Source organism: Oncorhynchus masou, chromosome 17, assembly GCF_036934945.1.
Source record: "Oncorhynchus masou masou isolate Uvic2021 chromosome 17, UVic_Omas_1.1, whole genome shotgun sequence".
Taxonomy (NCBI): Eukaryota; Metazoa; Chordata; class Actinopteri; order Salmoniformes; family Salmonidae; genus Oncorhynchus; species Oncorhynchus masou.
The window spans coordinates 7,589,548-7,613,065 of NC_088228.1; the positions used below are offsets into that span (position 1 = coordinate 7,589,548).

Genomic DNA, 23,518 nt, shown 5'->3' on the forward strand with positions numbered 1-23,518 from the left:
TACTCACTGTCTGCACTTTTTCGTAGGTGTCGTCTTCATCTCTCATCTTCACTGTCGGTCTCGCTGTCACTTTCTTTCATATCACAGCTCGAGGGCTGGTGGGAGACATCTGCTTTGGAGCTCTCTCTGGTGGTCAACATTCCTGGTTCCATCTCTCTGTGCTGGGATCACTCTCTCACAGTCCCTGGACCAGCAGCGGTGACATCACGGTAGTGGTCTCGCTGACTGTCCGGGGTGCTGGGTTAAATGCTGTGGGCTCTCTCTTCGTCAGGCTTTGGGTTAGAAGCTGGATCTCTTATTGCTATGTAAGACACTTGACAATGGAAGAAGGTGAGGCCTTCACCTCCACACAGGCTGCACATGCCTCCAGTCTCTTGGCATTCGGGATGGACAGTCCAATCTAGGTAATGTGTGGGTGGTGTAAACTTTTTCCACTTCACAATAATGTCCCTGACAGTGCCCAAAGGAATATTCAATGAGTAATACATTTCCTTGTCTTTCTCCTAATCTTTGCCTTCAACAACCTTATCTGAGTTCTTTTGGCAGTTTCTTCCTCATATTTTGATCTTTGCTGGAAATTCACTTAATGAAATGGGGACCATAGAGAAGTTCTCTCTATGGTCCCCATTTCATTAAGTGAATTTCCAGCAAAGATCTTCTCATTGGTGTATTTAAACATTTTGAACCACTGTGATTGGACACAGGAAGAGTCTTCTTAAAGCTGCAATATGTAACTTTTTGGGTGACCCGTCAAAATTCACGTAGATATTTACGTTATAGATCTATCATTCTTATTGAAAGCAAGTCTAAGAAGTGGTAGATCTGTTCTATGTGCGTTATTTCTATGCTTCCCATTCTTACGTGTTTTAAAAACTTTTGGTACACCAGCTGAAAAAACAGTATTTTTGGTAATGGGAAATATATATTTCACCGTGTTTTAGATGGTACGATGATTCTCTACTGTATCCTTGCTTGTTTTGTCACAAACTGAAATTAGGGGAACTATTTGTGCTTTTGCAAACAGGAAATGGCAGCGCAATTCCTGCACAGTGCATCTTTAAAGACATGTTGTGTAAGTGACTCGTTTAGGTTTGCCCTTGACAAAGGGTATGAAGACAAGTCCAGATTTCTCAGTCAAAAAAACAATTCTTCCACTTTGAAAGTGTGGAGTAGGTTGTGTCGATCAGTGAAACAAAATTTAATGCATTTTTATTTTATTTTAAGGAAGGAAAAATGTGAACTGCAGGGGTGAGTAGACTTTCCCTGGTGACTGTATTTGTGACTATCTGAAATGTAAGTTTTATAGCCCTAACATTAACCGTTACCCTTGCAGGCTATTATTTACATATATATATCTCAACATGTTGATAGTATCTGTAGATCATCTGTAGGGAACTATCAAAATAAAGTATAACAAAGTTAACCTAATGCTTTCCTCTTGCCAACTTTATGAGATCAGTAATTGCTTCATGGAAAGAAGGCATTTCTCATCGGGCCCATCAAATCAAACAGACCACCATCAGAAACTAAAAAAACATGCTTCACAAGACAGTTTTGGGGCATTTTTAAAAGGTTTATTGTATAATCATTTCACTGTGAATCAGATACATCAAGGCTATGTTCCAATAACCACATAACTAGCATAACACTTACGCAAAGCATGCAAAGCACATCGCTTGATTTCTAAGTGGTATATTAATGTGGATGTTTGAACACAGGCATTTGACTGACGGTACAGAGGTCATCTTCTTTGATGCCCGTTTGGACCGAGTCAGGACGTTTACTGCTTGTGACCCTTGGAGGAAGAAGAGTTCCACATTTCTTCTCCGTCCTTCTCAACGACCAGGTTGCCGTCGTTACGCAGGTACATGCGGCACATCTTGAACCCTTGAGCCTGGCTCTTGGTTTGCCACATCATCTTGTTATCCCTCTTGTACATGACAAAGTTGCTGTCATCTTGCATGCACAGGCGGTAGGCGTCGCGCTGTCCCGCGGTGTCAGAGGACCACATCTGCCTCCAGCCATAGATGACAAAGTTACCGTCCTCCTGTGCAGATGACATAAAGGGTTGTGGTAAGGATGGTGTATGCGAATAACCATTAAAAAATAAGAAGTTTCATCACACAGTTTGGGAGCCACTGTCCTGGTTCAGCAATAGCTGACTTCAGATTACATATTTATTTTTTTTACCTTGATTTAACCAGGCAAGTCAGTTAAGAACAAATTCTTATTTTCAATGACAGCCTAGGAACAGTGGGTTAAATGCCTGTTCAGGGGCAGAACGACAGATTTGTACCTTGTCAGCTCAGTGGTTTGAACTTGCAACCTTCCAGTTACTAGTCCAACGCTCTAATCACTAGGCTACCCTGCCGCCCCATGGTCTGTATCTGTAAATGTACCTACCTGGAAAACTGCCTTGTATTCCTTGTTATTGGACCACATGTAGTCTCCCTTACGCATCTCATCATACTTGGACATGTAGTTCCTGCTCATGATTCTGAAATAAAGAATACATAAATAAAACTCTGCTTAAAAAAAAATACATATAGCTAGCCTTTTCTAAATTCCTAAAGCAAATATTCCCATGGCAAAAATCTGTAATTTAATCACTTTTGAAATAGTAATTTAATGGCCTATTCACCTATCAAATGGTGAATAGCACTCTTAATTTTTTATTTCCTCCCCAATTTCATGGCATCCAATTGGTAGTTAATCTTGTCGCTGCAACTCCCGTACGGACTCGGGAGAGGCGAAGGTCAAGAACCATGCGTCCTCTGAAACACAACCCAGCCAAAAGCCGCACTGCTTCTTGACACAAAGCCCATTTAACCAGGAAGCCAGCCACACCAATGTGTCGGAGGAAACATCGTACACCTGGCGACCATGTCAGAGTGCACTGCGCCCGGCCTGCCACAGGAGTCACTAGTGCATGATGGGTCAAGGACATCCCTGGCGGCCAAACCCTCCCCTAACCCAGACAACACTGGGCCAATTGTGAGCTGCCCCATGGGTCTCTCGGTCGCAGCCGGGACTCGAACCCAGAATCTCGAGTGGCACAGCCTTAGACCACTGCGCCACTCGGAAGGCCTGACTAGCACTCTTCCACTCAATTGAGGCATCCTGACTGTTGGCAAGAGTTTAAGTGGCCCCAAAATACATTTCAGTTTTTAGCAAATTCAAATCACTACTTGGCGTTATCACCTGTAACACAAAACATAACTTAACGTAGCAGGCGTAAGAGTTCCCACATCCGTTTTCAGCGTAAAAGAAAGCTAGGTTTAAAATGGCTGTATCCCTGAACACCAGACAGACAATACGGTTGTTGCCAAGGCTACACAACATACAGCAGGAGACATGCTACACAACATACAGCAGGAGACATGCTATACCCAGAAACTCAAGTTGCTAAACTCCCACTTTGATACTCACAGTCCGTGTGGTTCAGTAGTTCAGTGGATCAGATTGATGAGGCTGGAGGTTCCAAATGAAGTGAAGTTGGTAAATAAACATGCTCTTTTATACCCACTGAGGAGAGGGTAAAGACGGGGGGTGTGATTGGAGGAGGAGACTGGGGCTGAATGGACACTGAGATGCACAAGACAACCTTAAAACACGTGGTAGTTAATTTGACTGGAATCTTGAAAAATAAAATGCTTTTACAGTTTGGATTAGATTGCCTAGATTAGAGTTAACTTTTATCTGGTGTATCTGGCTGGACACATTGACAGTGCTAAATACTGATCTGGCCTTGTGATCATTTTAAAGTTCAAAGAGTTTAAAGTTACACATTTTTGATGATTAAATGTTCCTCTGCATTGCGTATGTATTAGCGACTAATTAGCCCTTAAATTCATTGTAAATGATTTAGCTAATGGAAACGAGTTAGCTGTTAAGCATAGCTTTTAAGAAGCATTCTACATAGATAAGTATTGAATTTTGTTTTAAAGTTCAAAGAGTTTAAAGTTACAAATTTTTTATGGTTAAGTGTTCCTCTGCATTGAGTACGTATTAACGACTAATTAGCCCTTAAATTCATTGTAAATGATTTAGCTAATGGAAACGAGTTAGCTGTTAAGCATAGCTTTTAAGAAGCATTCTACATAGATAAGTATTGAATCTTGTTTAAAAATCATTGTTTCAACACTATCTACCTTTTTTAGGCAATAATTATATTGTTACTTTTAAGTGATCTATATAGGTTTTCCAAGAACCAGTACTGCTCATGTGCATAAGATTGTGCCTTTTGGACTACAACCTTTCCGTCGTTTCAGATAAATTGTTCTTGAATGCTGAGTGTTTGTGTGACTGGTGAGTTTCTTTTTAAGTATGAAGAATAACACTGTTGTTCCCTTCAGCAAGCAAATGCTCATCGTAACTTGAAATTTCAACATGATCTTGTTCAAATCTTAACAATTCTTCAACCATGGCAATTTTAGCTTGGTAGATTAGCTAGCTAACATTACTAATGATACATTTAGCTAACTTAACATTGCTCCAATTGGTCCAGCTAGCTACATTATCCATATAGATAAGTTTGACGTTGTCAAAAATATATTTGCTTGATCATCTTTTGGTTGAAAAGGTGAAAGGTCAGTGATGAAATGTCACAACTCAAACTCGGGTATCAACATCACCCCTATTAATAGCCTGTTCAACCTCTTTTTCGTATCGTCTGAAATCCCCAAAGATTGGAAAGCTGTCGCAGTCATCCCCCTCTTCAAAGGGGGAGACACCCTAGACCCAAACTGTTACAGACCTATATCTGTCCTACCCTGGCTTTCTAAGGTCTTCGAAAGCCAAGTTAACCTGTCTAGGACAGATCACCGACCATTTCGAATCCCACCATACCTTCTCCGCTATGGAATCTGGTTTCCGAGCTGGTCATGGGTGCACCTCAACCATGCTCAAGGTTCTAAACAATATTATAACCGCCATCGATAAAAGACAGTACTGTGACAGTAGTCTTCATCAACCTGGCCAAGGCTTTTCGTCAATCACCGCATTCTTATCGGCAGATTCAACAGCCTTGGCTTCTCAAATGACTCTATGGGGGTGCCACAGGGCAGTCTATGGCAGTCTCTAAGGGGGTGCCACAGGGTTCAATTCTCAGGCCGACTTTCTTCTCTGTATACATCAATGATGCCGCTCTTGCTGCTGGTGATTCTCTGATCCACCTCTACGCAGATGACACCATTCTGTATACTTCTGGCCCCTCCTTGGACACTGTGTTAACTAACCTCTAGACGAGCTTCAATACCATTCAACTCTCCTTCCGTGGCCTCCAACTGCTCTTAAATACAATTAAAACTAAACGCATGCTCTTCAACCGATCGCTGCCTGCACCTGCCCGCCCGTCCAGCATCACTACTCTGGACGGTTCTGACTTAGAATATGTGGACAACTGCAAATACCTAGGTGTCTGGTTTAGACTGTAAATTCTCCTTCCAGACTCACATTAAGAATCTCCAATCCAAAATTAAATCTAGACTCGGCTTCCTATTTCGCAACAAAGCCTCCTTCACTCGTGCTGCCTAACATATCCCCGTAAAACTGACTATCCTACCGATCCTTGACTTCAGAGATGCCATTTACAAAATAGCCTCCAATACCCTACTCAAAATATTGGATGCAGTCTATCACAGTGCCATCCGTTTTGTCACCAAAGCCCCATATACTACATACCACTAAGACCTGTATGCTCTCGATGGCTGGCCCTCGCTTCATATTCGTTGCCAAACCCTCTGGCTCCAGGTCTTCTATATGTCTTTGCCAGGTTAAGCCCCGCCTTATCTCAGCTCACTGGTCACCATAGCAGCACCCACCCGTAGCACAAGCTCCAACAGGTATATTTCACTGGTCACCCCCAAAGCCAATTCCTCCTTTTGCTGCCTTTCCTTCCAGTTCTCTGCTGCCAATGACTGGAACGAACTGCAAAAATCACTGAAGCTGGAGACTTATATCTCCCTCACTAACTTCAAGCATCAGCTGTCAGATCATTGCACCTGTACATAGCCCACCCAACTACCTCATCCCCATATTGTTTTTTTTTGCTCCTTTTCACCCCAGTATCTCTACTGCACATTCATCTTCTGCCCATCTATTACTCCAGTGTTTAATTGCTAAATTGTAATTACTTCTTCACTATGTGTCACGTTCTGACCTTTATTTCCTTTGTCTTTATTTAGTATGGTCAGGGCGTGAGTTGGGGTGGGCAGTCTATGTTTGATTTTCTATGATTTGGGTATTTCTATGTTTCGGCCTAGTATGGTTCTCAATCAGAGGCAGGTGTCATTAGTTGTCTCTGATTGAGAATCATACTTAGGTAGCCTGGGTTGCACTGTTTGTTTGTGGGTGATTGTCTATGTTGATTGCTTGTTTCAGCACAGTTCGCATTAGCTTCACGGTTGTTATTTAGTTTATTGTTTTTGTATAGTGTTTCAGTGTTCAGTGTTTTCTTTATTAAAATTAATGATGAACACATATCACACCACATTTTGGTCCTCCGATCCTTCTCGCCTCTCCTCTTCAGATGAAGAGGAGGACGACCGTGACACTATGGCCTATTTATTGCCTTTACCTCCCTTATCTTACTGCATTTGCACATACTGTATATAGACTTTTCAACTGTTATTGACTGGACGTTTGTTTATTCCATGTGTAACTCTGTGTTTATGTCGCTTTGCTTTCTTGGCCAGGTCGCAGTTGTAAATGAGAACTTGTTCTCAACTGGCCTACCTGGTTAAATAAAGGTGAAAAAATAAATACAAAAATCTCTAACTTTCCAACTTGGGAGAGTTGTTCCACGTGGTTATTTCCCAGCTGGAAACTCGTATTTCCCAATTCCAAGGAGCATTTGAAGACAGTATATTTCTTGTACCGCATTATTTACAGTGATAATACACAGTAATGAACACTAATCTACAGTCTTTTCAAATTTGTATTGAAAGAAAGAAAGTAAGAAACCTGAATTGTTCAAACCACTTTCATGGGAGATGGAAAGTTTCCCTTCAACCTGACATCATGAGGATGTACTTTCCTTACAGTACATTCATGCGTTGGAGCCGACAAAAATGAATAATCACAAGTATTTATTTCTGATTTGGGTGAAGACCAAATAAAAGCAAGTGTAATCAGTTTTCACTGATATAAATAATTGTCGTTCCACAAACTTGGTGCATTTTGAGAAGTGTAACTTCTCAAATAATTTACAGTGTTTAATAAACAACACTATGTGAACAATGTTTTTTTTTTTTAACAAATGTTTAATTTTAGCGTTAATAAGGTTGGTATCAACGTGGAAATCATAATGGAAATCTGTTGTAGCTCAAGTCGACTACAAAACCCACAATACAATGCTCTCTCTATGGGCTGGCAGGCATAGCTACGCACTATATTGAAGATAATATCAGCATGTGAAATAGCTAAATAGCTGTAAAATCGCCTAAACAAACTGTACTAACAATTTACTGTAGGCGTCTACAATCTCACCATATTCAACCTGCAGATCAGTGTGTCTCCGAGAGTGGAGTCTGACATTCGCAACGGCACCATGAGACAATGCGCCCTGAACCGAAGAGACAGACAAATAGGAGAAATGTGCTAGCGCTCTGTTAAATTACACATTTCTCGAGGTAGGAACATCGTAAAAAAATATGATCAACGGTCAATTCGAAAGAAGACAACCTCCTGTATTATGACATCGGCCAGTATTGAAATCTGACATGTATGATAGATGTTTTGCGATGAGACAAGACTAACTACCAATTTGGATCCCACGAAATTGGGGAGAAAAATAGGTAAATTCTAAATACAATTAAATAAAAAATATTGAAAGCACGATTTCCCATCTAGAGGTTAAATAAAGAAATGACTAAAGTAAGTGCTAAATAATCAAATTAAATTAAATTAATCGCTTGCAGATATTGCGGGTGTCGAGTAAAGCTTGTGGAATGTAACAGGGTTGATGATTTCTTGTTAAATCAACCATGAACCCCCTTGTGACGGGGAATGGAAGCTTGTTGTGTGCAACAGAGTGGCAATTGCATGCAAGCTTCAGCCCTCCCCCCCTAGCCTGTTTGAGTAACAGGGTTGACGTATATTGCTCGACCCCCCCCCTCGTTTTTCCACCAAAAAAAGAGAAGAACCGGCTCACCTGCTTTTACTCTATGATTTGACTATTAGCTAGCTGTTCAATGTTTCTTTTGACCCAAAAATATTTTAGAAGGATTAGTTTCAGATATATATATAAATATAAAAAAATATATATATAAAAAATAGTTAAGTTCATGAAACAGGGTTGGCTTTAAAATGAGGGACAGACGTAAATGAATCACTAATCACATTTTAAATAAATAATAACCTTCAGAAATGACTGTCAAAGAGAGAAAATAACTAGGACTTTATTTACAATAAATGTAAAACTTGGGAGACATTTTGGGATTAAGTGGGTTAAAATCTTCCTAGAAGTGACATGGCTGACAGAGGGGGATGTCAAAATGCTGAATTTTGGCACTGTAGCAAGCCTTTATTCATAATAAAAATGTGAGCTATTGAATTATCCATGTCGGTCTATATTAAAGGACACGTCATTAATATAAGAAGCTTTTTAAAATTCAATAAGGTTGCACAATTTTGACTTAAAATATCAAAAGGCACTCTTCGTGGAACGAATTCCTTTCACGTCTCTTCTTTGAAAAAATATAATGTGTGGAATGATCACCAAGCTAATAAGAGCACACATTTTCAATTACCGATAAACTCTAAATTAAGGGTCAGATTTGAAAGCTACTGTAATATTATTATGATTTTTTATTTATAAGAACAAAATAGCAAGTCCAAGATTAAATTGTTCAAATTCTTTCCTTCTGAGTAAGGATTTAACCATTAACATCAATACAATTATTCACTTCTATGTACCACGATTAACATGAAATCATGACTCTAGCTCTCCTTTTACTTAAGAAATTCAGGTGTTTTTTCTGCCGAAGTCAGCAGTCCTTTGGGGCCAACAGACAAGCTTCTTTCAGGGTGTAATTTGAGATAATTTGATTAGATTTATGAGAGGCATCTGACTTGTTTGTGAACATGGATGATTAGATCCAAACACGCACAAGGTTTTTTTTTATCTGTGAAAGTGTTTTACCGGTTCTCTGCTCCTAAAATAACACGAACAGAGAACAGCTACCCATTGATCTAAAAGCATGCTTTGAGATCCAGCTTGAGATAAAAAAATGTTTTGCCCAAATTGCCAAAGTTCTTTAAAGTGAAGTGGATACTTAAAGGGATACTTGCTTGTACTATATAAGTACTATAAAATGACATTTGTAAGATTATATAAGACACTAATCAATAACACAATATATTTAATTACACACAATTCCATTGATGTACCATATACTATATACTATATAAGTACACATGAATTACATTACCCATCCAGACAACTTGCCCCTCCCAATATGTATGTACAGTTGAAGTCGGAAGTTTACATACACCTTAGACAAATACATTTAAACTCAGTTTTTCACAATTCCTGATATTTAATCCTCGTAAAAAATTCCCTGTCTTTGATCAGTTAGGATCACCACTTTATTTCAAGAATGTGAAATGTCAGAATAATAGTAGAGAATGATTTATTTAAGCTATTTCAACAAAGTCAAGGTGTTGGAGTGGCCATCAGAAAGTCCTGACCTCTATCCTATAGAGCATTTGTGGGCAGAACTGAAAAAGTGTGTGTGAGCAAGGAGGCCTACAAACCTGACTCAGTTGCAACAGCCCTGTCAGGAAAAATGGGCCAAAATTCACCCAACTTACTGTGGGAAGCTTGTGGAAGGCAACCCAAAACGTTTGACCCAAGTTAAACAATGTAAAGGCAATGCTACCAAATACTAATTGAGTGTACAGTGGGGAGAACAAGTATTTGATACACTGCCAATTTTGCAGGTTTTCCTACTTACAAAGCATGTAGAGGTCTGACATTTCTATCATAGGTACACTTCAACTGTGAGAGGGGGAATCTAAAACAAAATCCAGAAAATCACATTGTATGATTTTTAAGTAATTAATTTGCATTTTATTGCATGACATAACTATTTGATCACCTACCAACCAGTAAGAATTCTGTCTCTCACAGACCTATTAGTTTTTCTTTAAGAAGCCCTCCTGTTCTCCACTCATTACCTGTATTAACTGCACCTGTTTGAACTCGTTACCTGTATAAAAGACACCTGTCCACACACTCAATTAGATCAGCCCAGAACTACACGGTCAATGACCTGAAGACAGCTGGGACCACAGTCTCAAAGAAAACCATTAGTAACACACTACGCCGTCATGGGTTAAAATCCTGCAGCGCACGCAAGGTCCCCCTGCTCAAGCCAAGGCATGTCCAGGCCCATCTGAAGTTTGCCAAAACCATCTGGATGATCCAGAGGAGGAATGGGAGAAGGTCATGTGGTCTGATGAGACAAAGATAGAGCTTTTTGGTCTAAACTCCACTCGCCGTGTTTGGAGGAAGAAGAAGGATGAGTACAACCCCAAGAACACCATCCCAACCGTGAAGCATGGAGGTGGAAACATCATTCTTTGGAGATGCTTTCCTGAAAAGGGGACAGGACGACTGCGTCGTATTGAGGGGAGGATGGATGGGGCCATGTATTGCGAGATCTTGGCCAAAAACCTCCTTCCCTCAGTAAGAGCATTGAAGATGGGTCGTGGCTGCATCTTCCAGCATGACAATGACCCGGAACACACAGCCAGGGCAACTAAGGAGTGGCTCCGTAAGAATCATCTCAAGGTCCTGGAGTGGCCTAGCCAGTCTCCAGACCTGAACCCAATAGAAAATCTCTACCTGCCTGACCTCTACATGCTTTGTAAGTTGGAAAACCTGCAAAATCGGCAGTGTATCAAATACTTGTTCTCCCCACTGTATGTAAACTTCTGACCCACTGGGAATGTGATGAAATAAAATAAAAGCTGAAATAAATCATTCTCTCTACTATTATTCTGACATTATTCACATTCTTAAAATACAGTGGTGATCTTAACTGACCTAAGACAGGGAATTTTTACGAGTATTAAATGTCAGGATTTGTGAAAATGTATAAATGGATTTGGCTAAGGTGTATGTAAACTTCCAACTGTAAATGTGTTTGAAGTGTTGTGGGCCAGGAGAGGTTAAAAAGGAGTGGGGGGGAAGTACAATATCTATCTACGGTATCTTCCCACCAGGTCCATAAAAACAGAGGCCCCAAGCCGTGTGTGTCCTTGAGCCGCCCTGTTGCTCCACAATCCACAGCACAGTGCTCACATAAAAAAATGCAGGGTACTTATTATAGCTGCCAACCAGTAGTGACGAACCCTGTCCTAAAGTGGTAGAGGTATGCTATGGTCTCTGGGCTCAAGATAGAAATTTGAGTGTGAATACAACTTTCTACAGGAACACTTTTAACACAAGATTACCCCCTCTCCAATCAATAAATTTTGAAATGTTTATATATATTTTTTTACGATGTTTGGTGCTATTACTGTAGGTGCCAAACTGGGCCATCTATCCCCAAAAAATTAAGTAATATTCAACAGTTTTCCTCTTTCCTCAATGTTTTCTTTTATTATTTTTTTTTATCTCAAAGCTGAGGAACTCAAAGACCCACTTGCAATTAAGTTTCTCCTTAGGTTTGTAATCCAGGGAGCTTCTAAAGTGCTTTGGGTCAACGATCAACACTTAAACAAGAGGAACAGACAGTGTAACAATAGTAAAAGTTGATAATAGCACTAAAGGGTGAGGTCTATACTCACTGCATCACACTTTTCATCTCCTCTTTATTTAGTGGATCAGATGTCCAAAGATGCCTCCTTGTGTCTTTCCCCAACCAGGAAGTCCACTCAAATTTCAAATGGTTTAACATGATTCATTGTTTTACTAAAAATGTAGATTAAAAAAATGTATCAAATCAAATCAATTTATATAGCCCTTCGTACATCAGCTGTGCTGTACATCTCAAAGTGCTGTACAGAAACCCAGCCCAAAACCCCAAATAGCAAGCGATGCAGGTGTAGAAGCACGGTGGGGAAAACTCCCTAGAAAGGCCAAAACCTAGGAAGAAACCTAGAGAGGAACCAGGCTATGTGGGGTGGCCAGTCCTCTTCTGGCTGTGCCGGGTGGAGATTATAACAGAACATGGCCAAGATGTTCAAATGTTCATAAATGACCAGCATGGTCCAATAATAAAAATTGTTTTCAAAAGTCTTATTCCCACAACTGCGTTCAGAATTGTTGTGCAATTGACTGCTTCAGGCCTGGGATTTTGCAGTCAACCAGCCTACTGAGTAAGCATAGAAGAGGACATTAGATTGCCACGCCAATTTGCCAGTGACTCATTCAGGAGACTATAGAATGGAATAGGGTGCATAATCCCTCGATATTGCACATTCAAAAAAATAACCGTCAGTAGCTATAGTAATTCCACAATTATCAATATATTGTATAGGATCCAGATGTGCATTGTACAAATGCAGCACTGCATTTGTCAATATGGCTAACAAACTAGCCAGTATCAAAGCTACCCAGCTAGCAATGAGGAAGCGGCCCTCTTCCTGGGGCCAGAACTGATTGAATTGGCCCGGAATCGGCATGCATGACTGCCCAGAATCGGCCCAAGTAGGCTGTTTCCGTGTACCAGAATCCCCCTCAGAAGTGGCCCAATGCCAGTTTTAAAAAATAAATGTATACATATAAATATTACTATTATATATTTTATACATACTTTGTGGATGGGTATGATTTGTATCAAAATACTACTTAACAGGAAAGACTGAAATAATTTAATTTCAATGTTAATTTTTTTTATTTTTTTCATCACAGAAACAATGAAAAGTAGTTTGATTTTGTCTATTTAAGCTTTCTTTCAATTTAAGCTCTGGTATGCATTCAGTTTTCTCCATCACTTCTCCAAGGTCTGGTCACTTCTCACTCACTCTCTCCCTTTTCTCCCTCCATCTCTGTCAGGGGCTAGCTGCATCCATCGTTTTGTGTATCCATCAGGAACTTCAGAATGGCTGTGACGCACAGTACCTTTGCAAATATCAGAAAGAGAGTAAATGGAACACTTACTGAAATACTTCCAGAAATGACTCATAGTTTATGCAACTCCCCTATCCCCACAAAATTGTTTAAATCAATGGCTTTTTGTGAAATATTTCCAGTTTATTATATTCTTCCTGCCTTGAACTGTGTTGTAATAATGAACTTCCCAGCTGACAATCAAATTGTCATGCTGGCCTGTTATATTTAATTAATCACTTTATGCCTCTCTGCCCCATGCAGTGGCCTTGAAAGCAAACTTACCAATAACAACACTTTTTAAGGCAAGAGGTTCAAAAGCTTGTTTCCCATTGGCCCCTCTCCAATTCATTTTCATTACCAGGCCATTTGTAAGGAGTTTTGAGAGGATTCTTCACACATTCTCCTTGGTGGTCATCCTTCCAGACAGTCCCAAATATATGGTCTTGAAAAACAAAAACGCGTATATGATGAATATAATACTAATTTGAAGAAAGCTGGAATGGTACTCTGTGTCAGATAGTGGCTTGGTTGATTACTTTTCAGCAATACATGTAATTATAGAATGATATATTGTCATACCAGGTTATTGTTTTAAGTCTTAATCTGAAAGTTGGCCCTTGACTCTCCTCAAGTCTTACAGTGAGGATACTGGAAGTCAAATCTGGAAACTCATCCAGGGTTGATCTGTTCGCCTGGAATTTTTTGCAGTGTAATGCTTAATCATTTCTATGAAGGTTAAGATCTCACAAAGAATTTCTGTAAAAATACAAAACAGAACACAGTTGTGTTTTATCCTTCACATTCTTTCAGTAGTTTAAAGTTTTATAAAGGATAATAAAGATACATATAAACAACGCAATCACATTATAGATCAGGGGTGGGCAACTTTGATGTTGGTGGTGGCCACAATATGTACCTGACATGTAACACTTACAATCACACATTGGCTGCTGCTGTTGAATGATTGGCTCAATCCTTGTTGGCCTATCAGAATTCCCAGGTGTCTCTCTTCTGCCCTCTGGAGGTCTGATAACTGGTGCAGGTGGCAAACCCTTAAGAGGTGTTTTACTGGCCCTCATCCTCCTGAGCCTGCAGGAAGGGTACCACATGAGTGAGGGGAATGTCTTCCCTGTAACGTACAGATTGCCTACAACACTTAGCAATTATTTTAGTAATAATATTATGTTACTAAATACCATTATAGTACTAAATAGCATTTATTATTTTAATCAAACCTATAAGTATTTGCTGTTTTTCTTTAAAATACTTAATGGTATTTATTATTGCAAGGCAGAACACGTCTAATAAATACGTTTGAACTGGGTGGGATCTAGTAACCTCTGTGTAAAAGTTCAGCAATCGGCATGGAGCAGGTTTGAGACATCCCTGGAATTAACAAGATAAATATACTTTTATTCATCAGCTGCCTCTCCCGATGTCTTTAAAGTCTGCTGTGAATGAATGACTTTTCAATATTCACAGGTCCTGACAGCAGGCAGGCATTGCAGGCAGCAAACAGCTCAGCAGAGGCCAAGGCTTTTTTGAGAGCCTCCATATTTATTAAAAACAACTTTTTTTCCTGCGTCTGTGTGTTTTATTCTGTATGTTTAAGCTAGAATCCTTAGTTGATACATCCATTTTTGGACTTATAAATGAATGACGAATACCTATTGTTTCTTGAATAATATAACTTGTACCCTATAAGAACCCAAAATACAAGCTTGTTTTACACCAATGTTTGTAAACGAAAACATGGTTAAATATCATTATATGACTACTATAATGTTGATATCATGCATGGCCAGTCCTTGCATCATTGGCTCTTGTCTATGGATTTGAGTGGATACATTACCCCAGGCCCATTATTCAGCTTTTTACCAAACCACAGGTGGCGTACCTGCTTCGTTTTGTATACAGTAGGGTAGCAGTCGGCTTTACACTTCAACCCTCCCAACGACAGTAAAAGCATGAACATGCAAAGAGCAAAGATACACCGCGCACGTCCCTATGGCCTTTAGAGAGGATTGGCCCAGCCACTTTACTTTGAGGTGCAGGTTTGTAGCCTAATATTTGTTTTATAAAATTTCAACCTGGCCGAACTCTTGTTCCTTGTGAATGACTTTGTTTTTCCCAACAGGACTTAATGTTCGTGTCCTCACAGACTCAATGCTTAAAGACGTGGAGCATACGTTGCCTGATGCACATTGTTGATGCACCCTGGCACACGCCTGGAGCAAGCAACATAACCAGCAGTTTTATTATTTGCGTACCGCAAGTGGTCCACTGCTATTGATAACATAATAATACATAATAAATAACGTAGTTAAAGGGGATGCTGGAACGGATCCTCAGCGTTAGGGAGTATCAGTATGATGTAAGGTTTGCAGTTTGCTCTATTCTGCCCCCTGGCCATAGGACGATGCTACCACTAAACATGTAGTTAAGGAAACAAATCGGCTTCTGGAGCATCTGTCAAATGAAAACGATGATGTTATTTATTTTAGGACTAGTAGATTATTAATGATGCCCTCACAACCCAATCACACACTATATAGCAGTGACCCGGCTTCATCTAATTGTCACGGCAGCATAGGTTTTATTGTGATGTCCTGTGTTTATGTTCCTTGTTGTTTTTCCAATTATTAAAATGCACCAAATCTCCTTGTTCATGTGATGCCATTCACTTTGAATAAGAGCATTGGTTTATAGCAGGGGTGTCAAAGTCAAATGGACGGAGGGCCAAATAAAAAATTTAGCTACAAGCCGAGGGCCGGACTGTTCGAATGTTCATTGAAAAATTTTTAAATGACGCATATAGTCTAGTGAACCTAATTGAACCTACTGAAAACCTAACAAATATATTCCAATATGATCAGATAAATAAAGCAATATTTTCTTATGGCTCTGTCAGTAATCTTTAATTTTCAACAGACACAAAAGACAAATTTCCTTTATATAAAAATCCCCATAACATGAACATTAAATGAAAGAAACCAGTATTCAAGGCACCATCAGTAGCCTATATTTTCTATTTTAGCAAAAGTGGGCTAAATTTACTTCAAAGAAAAAAACAATAATAGCAATTTTCTATCATCCACTCAACTGAAATATTTTTAAAATATAATTGGATTGAAATACAATAAAATAAAGTGCAAAAATCTATTAATCAAAAACAACACTTTGTTTAAGGAGAAGTAACATGCAGTGAAAACAAATATTAAACTTTAACTTTTAAACTTGAACTGAGTAAAAACTCTAAATATGTGATTGCACAGTAATGTTCACTTGTTTGAGGTTGAGGGTGATACTTGGTGGTGTCCCATCTTTTCCACAAGTTCATCAATGTTCGGGGTAAGGCTCTGAGCTGAGGAAATCCTCAGAATTGAGTGGAGGTGTTCAGCAGTAAGTCGACTTCTGTGTGATGTTTTGTTCAGGTTCATCAAAGAAAAAAGTTGTTCACACAGGTATGTGCTGCCAAACATAGACAACGTTTGAGCAGCCTGGATGCGCAGCTGGGGCATTGTGTCGGGGAGGAAACGGGCGAACTCCGCAGCACCCACTGCCGCATATTTTGCCCTCAGTGCATCATTGCATTGGAGGTCAATCAACTCCATTTGGAGGTTTGGTGGTGAGCTTTCCACGTCAACAGCAAATGGGTTACCGAGCAGTTCCAACCTGCTTTTTTGTGCTTCAAAGTCAGCAAATCGGCGTCGAAAGTCAGCGGCAAGCATACCTATTTTATCAGCCAACTGTGCGCTCGGGAACGCACTGGTAGAGAGCTTCTCTTTCATGGTCTGGCAGCTGGGAAAGTGGCTCAAATTTTCTTTCCGCATCTGCGTCTCCCACAGAGTCAGTTTGGTTTTAAATGCCTTCACTGTACTGTACATATCAGAGATGACATGATCCCGACCCTGCAGCTGCAAGTTCATTGCATTCAGATGACTCGTAATGTCACACAGAAAAGCCATTTCACACAGAAACATTTCGTCTCGGAGTTGTGTTGTGTCTTTCCCTTTGCTGTCCAAGAACAGACAAATCTCCTCACGAAGCTCGAAACATCTTTGAAGCACCTTTCCCTGGCTTAGCCATCGCACCTCTGTGTGATAAGGCAAATCACCATGCTCCGTTTCTAACTCCGTCAGAAATGCCTTGAACTGGCGGTGATTCAAACCTTTGGCTCTGATAAAGTTAACTGTGCGCGTGATGATGCTCATTACATGCTCCATTTTCAAGGCTTTACCGCACAACGCTTCCTGGTGTATGATACAATGATAAGCTGTCAGCTCACCTGTCGCGTTTTCCTCTTGCATCTTTTCCCGTATCTTCGCCACCAGTCCGCTCCTGTGTCCACACATCGCAGGTGCTCCGTCGGTTGTCAAACCCACGAGTTTTTCCCAAGGCAGCTCCATCTCATTTACACATCTTGACACCTCTTCATACAAATCATGCCCCGTAGTTGTGCCATGCATAGGACGTAAAGCCAAAAACTCCTCTGTCACGCTTAGGCTGGAGTCCACTCCGCGGATGAAAATTGACAACTGGGCAATGTCAGAAATGTCGGTGCTCTCATCCACAGCCAAGGAATATGCAATGAAATCTTTTCCCTTTTTCACAAGCTGCTCTTTTAGATTGATGGACAACTGGTCTACTCTCTCGGCAATGGTGTTTCTGCTCAGACTCACATTTAAAAAGAGTTGCCTTTTTTCTGGGCAAACTTCGTCACAAACTTTAATCATGCAGTTTTTGATGAAATCCCCCTCCGTAAATGGCCGGGCTGATTTAGCGATCTCTTCTGCCAAAATAAAACTGGCCTTGACAGCAGCCTGGCCTTGTGATTTGGCTTTTTTGAACAGAGCCTGTCGAGATTTGAGGCCTCGTTTTAATTCCTCTGCCTTTTGTAGCCTTTGTTCCATGTCCATATTCTTGTTTTTGTCCGCGTGTTTCGTTTCATAATGTCGTCTCAGATTATACTCTTTCAGTACCGCCACACTTTCTCCACACAGAAGACACACAGGTTTTCCAGCTACCTCCGTGAACATATACTCCGACTCCCACCTTGTTTGAAACCCCGGTTCTCAGTGTCCACCTTCCGTTTTGCCATTTTTGATGGGTATCTGAAAGTTAATTTTACTGTGATGCTGACGACTGCTGTGCCAATAAATATTGAAATGAAGCAGCCTACTGCTCGGTGCGTCACCGTTGCATTGTGGGAAATGTAGTATTGGTGCGTGTAAAAGATCTGCGGGCTGCCGGCTTGCTGCGGTCTGCGGGCCGGTTCTAATAATAAATCAAGATCATCCCAGGGGCCGTAAAAAACCTTCTCGCGGGCCGGATGTGGCCCGCGGGCCTTGACTCTGACATATGTGGTTTATAGTGTCTTAGACAGGCCTATACGTGTAATGTCTAACTTAATTTTACCCAACAGGTGCAGGTGTACAACGAGCAAGCATGCTATATATATTTCCCACTCCCCATATGATTATAAAATGTCCTCCCAACCATGAAAAGTAATAAATATGCCTGTATAGACTGTATAAAAAACATTAGGAACACCTTCCTAATATTTAGTTACACCTCCTTTAGCCCTCAGAACAGCCTCAATTCATCGAGGCATGGACTCTACAAGGTGTCAAGCTTTCCACAGGGATGCTGAGCCATGTTGACTCCAGTGCTTCCTAAAGTTGTGTCAAGTTAGCTAGATGTGCTTTGGGTCGTGGACCATTCTTGATACACACGGGGAAACTGTTGAGCATGAAAAAAAGCCAGCAGTGTTGCAGTTCTTCACACACAAACCAGTGAGCCTGACACCTACTACCATACCTTGTTCAAATCCACTTCAATCTTTTGTCAAGTGCGAGTGTTGGAGTGCCTCACTTGCATGTGTGCAATATGAGTGGGCATTTGCTCAAGGAGAGAGACAGTCAGACATTGCAGCAGAAGGCAGAAGAACTAGCCTATAAAATATGATCGAGAACAGACTAATAACTAGGTAGCAGAATCAAAACATATGTTGTACCCTCTTAGTTAACTGTTTAGCTATTATTAGCATTTAATAATGTTTGCATCATGTCCCCAAAAAACTTTACATCGACACTCAAGACGGACAAAGTTTATTTACTTCTTCGAACGATTCATGTGATACATTTCAATTAGATTATTTTTGACTAAATTAACAATTCACTTTGCCATTGTATAAATTGGAATTTGGCTCAATTGCGACGAATTGAATCAAAATGATTTGTGAGTAAGTTCAGAAAAAAAATTGAATGTTGTTTTTCTTTTGGATTATGTTGCTTCAAAACTTGTTTTGTTGATACTTCCAGTTGATTTAGACAGCCAATGTGTGGGACATTGCAACTAAATAGATGCTAGTCAGACTGCAAAGAAAAGGAAAGGTACATTTCTTGAAGAAAATGCAGTGAATTTGGAAAGTGTTCAGACCTTTTGACTTTTTCCACATTTTGTTACATTACAGCCTTATTCTAAAATGGATAAAATCATTTTTTCCCCTTCAGCAATCTAAACACAAAGCCTCGACCTATATAAAATAACTTAACTGGCTGAGGTAGGCTATGAGGCTTAACAGCCTAATAGAAGTAGGAGTTTTTTTATTAGGCCTACTTACAATTGCAACTGGTCAAAAATGTAGCATCCTACATAAAACAATAATTTAAATAAAAGAAAATCTGCAAGACCGAATTAAAACAATGTAACAAAAAAGAAAGCACACATTTGTAATTCCCAAACTCTACAAGTAATTGGAAAGGTAGATACAAATTATGTGTTACATTGTGGTTACAATAAAGAATGTATCCAATCATGCAAATGATTCCTATTAGCAGGACAATAGATTTTGTATAGCCTGGCTACTGTTGTAAAAAAAAACTCAACTTCCAACGTATTCAATGCTTAAGTACTCTAAAGTGTTACATATCTAACTCAAAACAGCATTTCTTCACCAGCATCTTTATGCTTTCGTTAATCTTCTTGATCTTCATCTGTTTTTTCCTGTAGAAATTTGCTCAAGGACCACGGTGAAGATGACGTTATTGAATGTCTCGCCAGCTTTGATCCATGCCTGGGCATGCAGGACGCAAAGTTATTTGTTTGTCAGATGAATCGTTGGATCAAAACTACAAAACAAGAGAACACACACATGGTTAATGTTCTGAGAATTAAAAAATGTATAAAACATTTCTTTCTGAGCCGTGATGCCCGCAGTTTACAGATTGCCTTTGCCGATCGCTCATTATCTTCATTCATCAGTGAGTCAATGGCCTTAATAGTCATTGACTCACTCACGCGTTGAAAAGGGCTAGGAACGAGATGGAGTCACAATCCATGCTAGGAAACCGGTACAAAAGTATCTATATCCACAGTAAATCCAGTCCTATATCAACATAACCTGAAAAGCTGCTCAGCAAGGAAGAAGCCACTGCTCCAAACCGCCATAAAAAAGCCAGACTACGGTTTGCAACTGCACATGGGGACAAAGATCATACTATTTTGAGAAATGTCCTCTGGTCTGATGAAACAAAAATAGAACTGTTTGGCCATAATGACCATCGTCATGTTTGGAGGAAAAAGGGGGATGCATGCAAGCCGAAGAACAACATCCCAACCCTGAAGCACGGGGGTGGCAGCATCATGTTGTGGGGGTGCTTTGCTTTGCTGCAGGAGGGACTGGTGCACTTCACAAAATAGATGGCATCACGAGGGAGGAAAATTATGTGGATAATGTGAAACAACATCTCAAGACATCAGTCAGGAAGTCAAAAGCTTGGTCACAAATGGGTCTTCCAAATTGAAAATGACCCCAAGCATACTTCCAAAGATGTGGCAAAATGGCTTAAGGACAACAAAGTCCAGGTATTGGAGTGGCTATCACAAAGCCCTGACCTCAATCCTATGTAAAATTTGTGGGCAGAACTGAAAAAGCATGTGCGAGCAAGGATGCCTACAAACCTGACTCAGTTACACCAGCTCTGTCAGGAGGAATGGGCCAAAATTCACCCAACTTATTGTGGGAAGCTTGCGGAAGGCTACCCAAAACATTTGACCCAAGTTAACCAAATGAAAGGCAATGCTACCAAATACTAATTGAGTGTATGTAAACTTCTGATCCACTGGGAATGTGATGAAAGAAATAAAAGCTGAAATAAACATTCTCTCTACTATTATTCTGACATTTCACATTCTTAAAATAGTGGTGATCCTAACTGACCTAAGACAGGGAATTTTTACTAGGATGAAATGTCAGAAATTGTGAAAAACTGAGTTTAAATGTATTTGGCTAAGGTGTATGTAAACTTCCAACTTCAACTGTAAAAACCTTGGGACTCAAATGCATAATGAGAGCTCTAACTCCCCCTTGTGGAAGGGGACAAACTACAAAAATCTCTGAAACTGGAAACACTTATCTCCCTCACTAGCTTTAAACACCAGCTGTCAGAGCAGCTCACAGACTACTGCACCTGTACATAGCCCATCCATCTATAATAAACAACTACCTCTTTCCCTACTGTATTTATTTATTTTGCTCCTTTGCACCCCATTATTTTTTATTTCTACTTGCACATTCTTCCACTGCAAATCTACCATTCCAGTGTTTTACTTGCTATATTGTATTTACTTTGCCACCATGTCCTTTTTTTGCCTTTACCTCCCTTATCTCACCTAATTTGCTCACATCGTATAGACTTGTTTCTACTGTATTATTGACTGTATGTTTGTTTTACTCCATGTGTAACTCTGTGTTGTTTTATGTGTCGAACTGCTTTGCTTTATCTTGGCCAGGTCGCAATTGTAAATGAGAACTTGTTCCCAACTTGCCTACCTGGTTAAATAAAGGTGAAATAAAAAAATAAAATTGTGGTGGCCTGGACAGTGTTGCCAACTTAGCGACTTTGCCACTATATTTAGCATCTTCAGATATATATATTATTATGCACATTCAGATCTCTTAATCGTCATTTTCAAAAAATTGACTAGCGCGAAATCTAGCGACTTTTTCTGGTGTTATTGGAGACTGATGTGAAGGCATGTGTCATTGTTACTCTTCTCAACGAGCAGCGGGCACTGGTGGGCCCCACCCCAGTCCCAAAGCACTCACAGGCGGCCCAGTCCTCGTGCAGCAGTCCCTCCCAGCTGCAGTCAGAGCAGGAGATGTTCACCCCTCCGAGTGCAAATGAATCATGCATGCGTGAAGCCGCCGCTGGCTGATCCCGCCCTGGCTTACTTTCAGGGCGGGATGTAAATGTGAAGTGTTCTTTGTCAAAAATAAATCACCTCACAAAAATCACTGCATTTGACTCACACAGCCTCCCTCAGTCACTTACTCACCTTGTCCACTGTGGTGGGCCTTTCTATGACATAAGCTAAATATCTAGCTGGCTAGCTCATCATGTCTCAGTCTAAACTGTACACTCAAAAATACAGAAAGGAGTGGGAATCAAACCCTGAATTCAAAGGCTGGTTGAAGCCGTTTATTGGAGATGATGTAAAAAAACACATGACAACTCAAAAACATACGCACGCCAACGATCGTCTGCGTTGCCAACCAAGGGCTAAAATAGAATTCATTCCTATTTCTGACGCAGATCCTGCCTCTCCCAACTCCTCATTGTTTTATAGAAGCAGGTACCCAGGTGCCATCTCCTCATTGGTTTTACCCACGTGGGTGAATGAAAGACTAAATGTTTTGCCGGTTGTCGTGGTAAAAGTGTAGATGCCGATCACCATATAAATTCAAAGATGAAAAAGCCTGGAAGGAGGAGGGAGAGATGACTAGAAACAATTCGGTTGGCCGTTTTATGTGGATTAATTGTCCGAGTAAAAGAACAACTCAATGTTTATATCCCAGGGCAAATTAGCTAGCAGCAGCAAGCTAGCTAAATAGGACAAATTAGCTAGCAAGTGCAAGCTAACTAGCTAAATTGCCATTCATGTTTAATGCTTTTCGACCTGTCCCCAAATGAATGTAATTGGTTCAGAGTTTGTTTTGATATTTTAACCTGCATGTCATGATCGCGTTTGGTGTAGGGGGACAAAATACATTTATGCATGATAGCGCATGATGGCGCATGTGCGTAGCCAGTTTGGGTTCCGTGTGAGGATGAAAACAATGTTCGAAAGCAGTGTATCGCCTTCACCATCTCCCTCACTAATGAGTTGAGGGTGAGACTGCCGGACAACATCAAAGCATTGCAGTACATGTCAGTTTTCAATGTGGAGAAGAAGAAAAAAATAGCCAAGCTTCTTGGCTACTCCCCTGCTGAGATAGACAAGATTGTCTAGCAATGGCAATGCCATCCATCTTAGTAAATGGAATGAGACAAAAAAGACACTGGGCTTCTGGAGTGAGATTTGGATGTTCAGGGATGCAGTTGATATCAACCCGTTTCGAGAACTTGCCATGGCTGCTGTGTTCTGTGTTGTCCTCGCCACACAAGGATG

At 40.4% G+C, this 23,518-nt stretch overlaps 1 protein-coding gene and 1 long non-coding RNA gene across 2 annotated transcripts; one reads left to right on the forward strand and one right to left on the reverse strand.

The window, feature by feature from the left end:
• Nucleotides 1–1,102: 1,102 nt before the first annotated feature.
• LOC135558130 (uncharacterized) lies at nt 1,103–20,371 on the forward strand. The gene is made up of 4 exons (XR_010458309.1): nt 1,103–1,248; nt 1,719–1,864; nt 1,970–2,073; nt 20,078–20,371. It is a non-coding gene; the product is annotated as an uncharacterized LOC135558130 (long non-coding RNA).
• On the reverse strand, nt 1,781–3,545 carry LOC135558129 (B-type lectin plumieribetin-like). The gene is made up of 3 exons (XM_064991868.1): nt 3,430–3,545; nt 2,404–2,497; nt 1,781–2,047 (listed from the first exon to the last, which is right to left on the reverse strand). Exons 2-3 carry the CDS (start codon nt 2,491–2,493, stop codon nt 1,781–1,783), a joined length of 357 nt encoding a protein of 118 aa, XP_064847940.1. The 5' UTR covers nt 2,494–2,497; nt 3,430–3,545.
• Nucleotides 20,372–23,518: the final 3,147 nt, after the last annotated feature.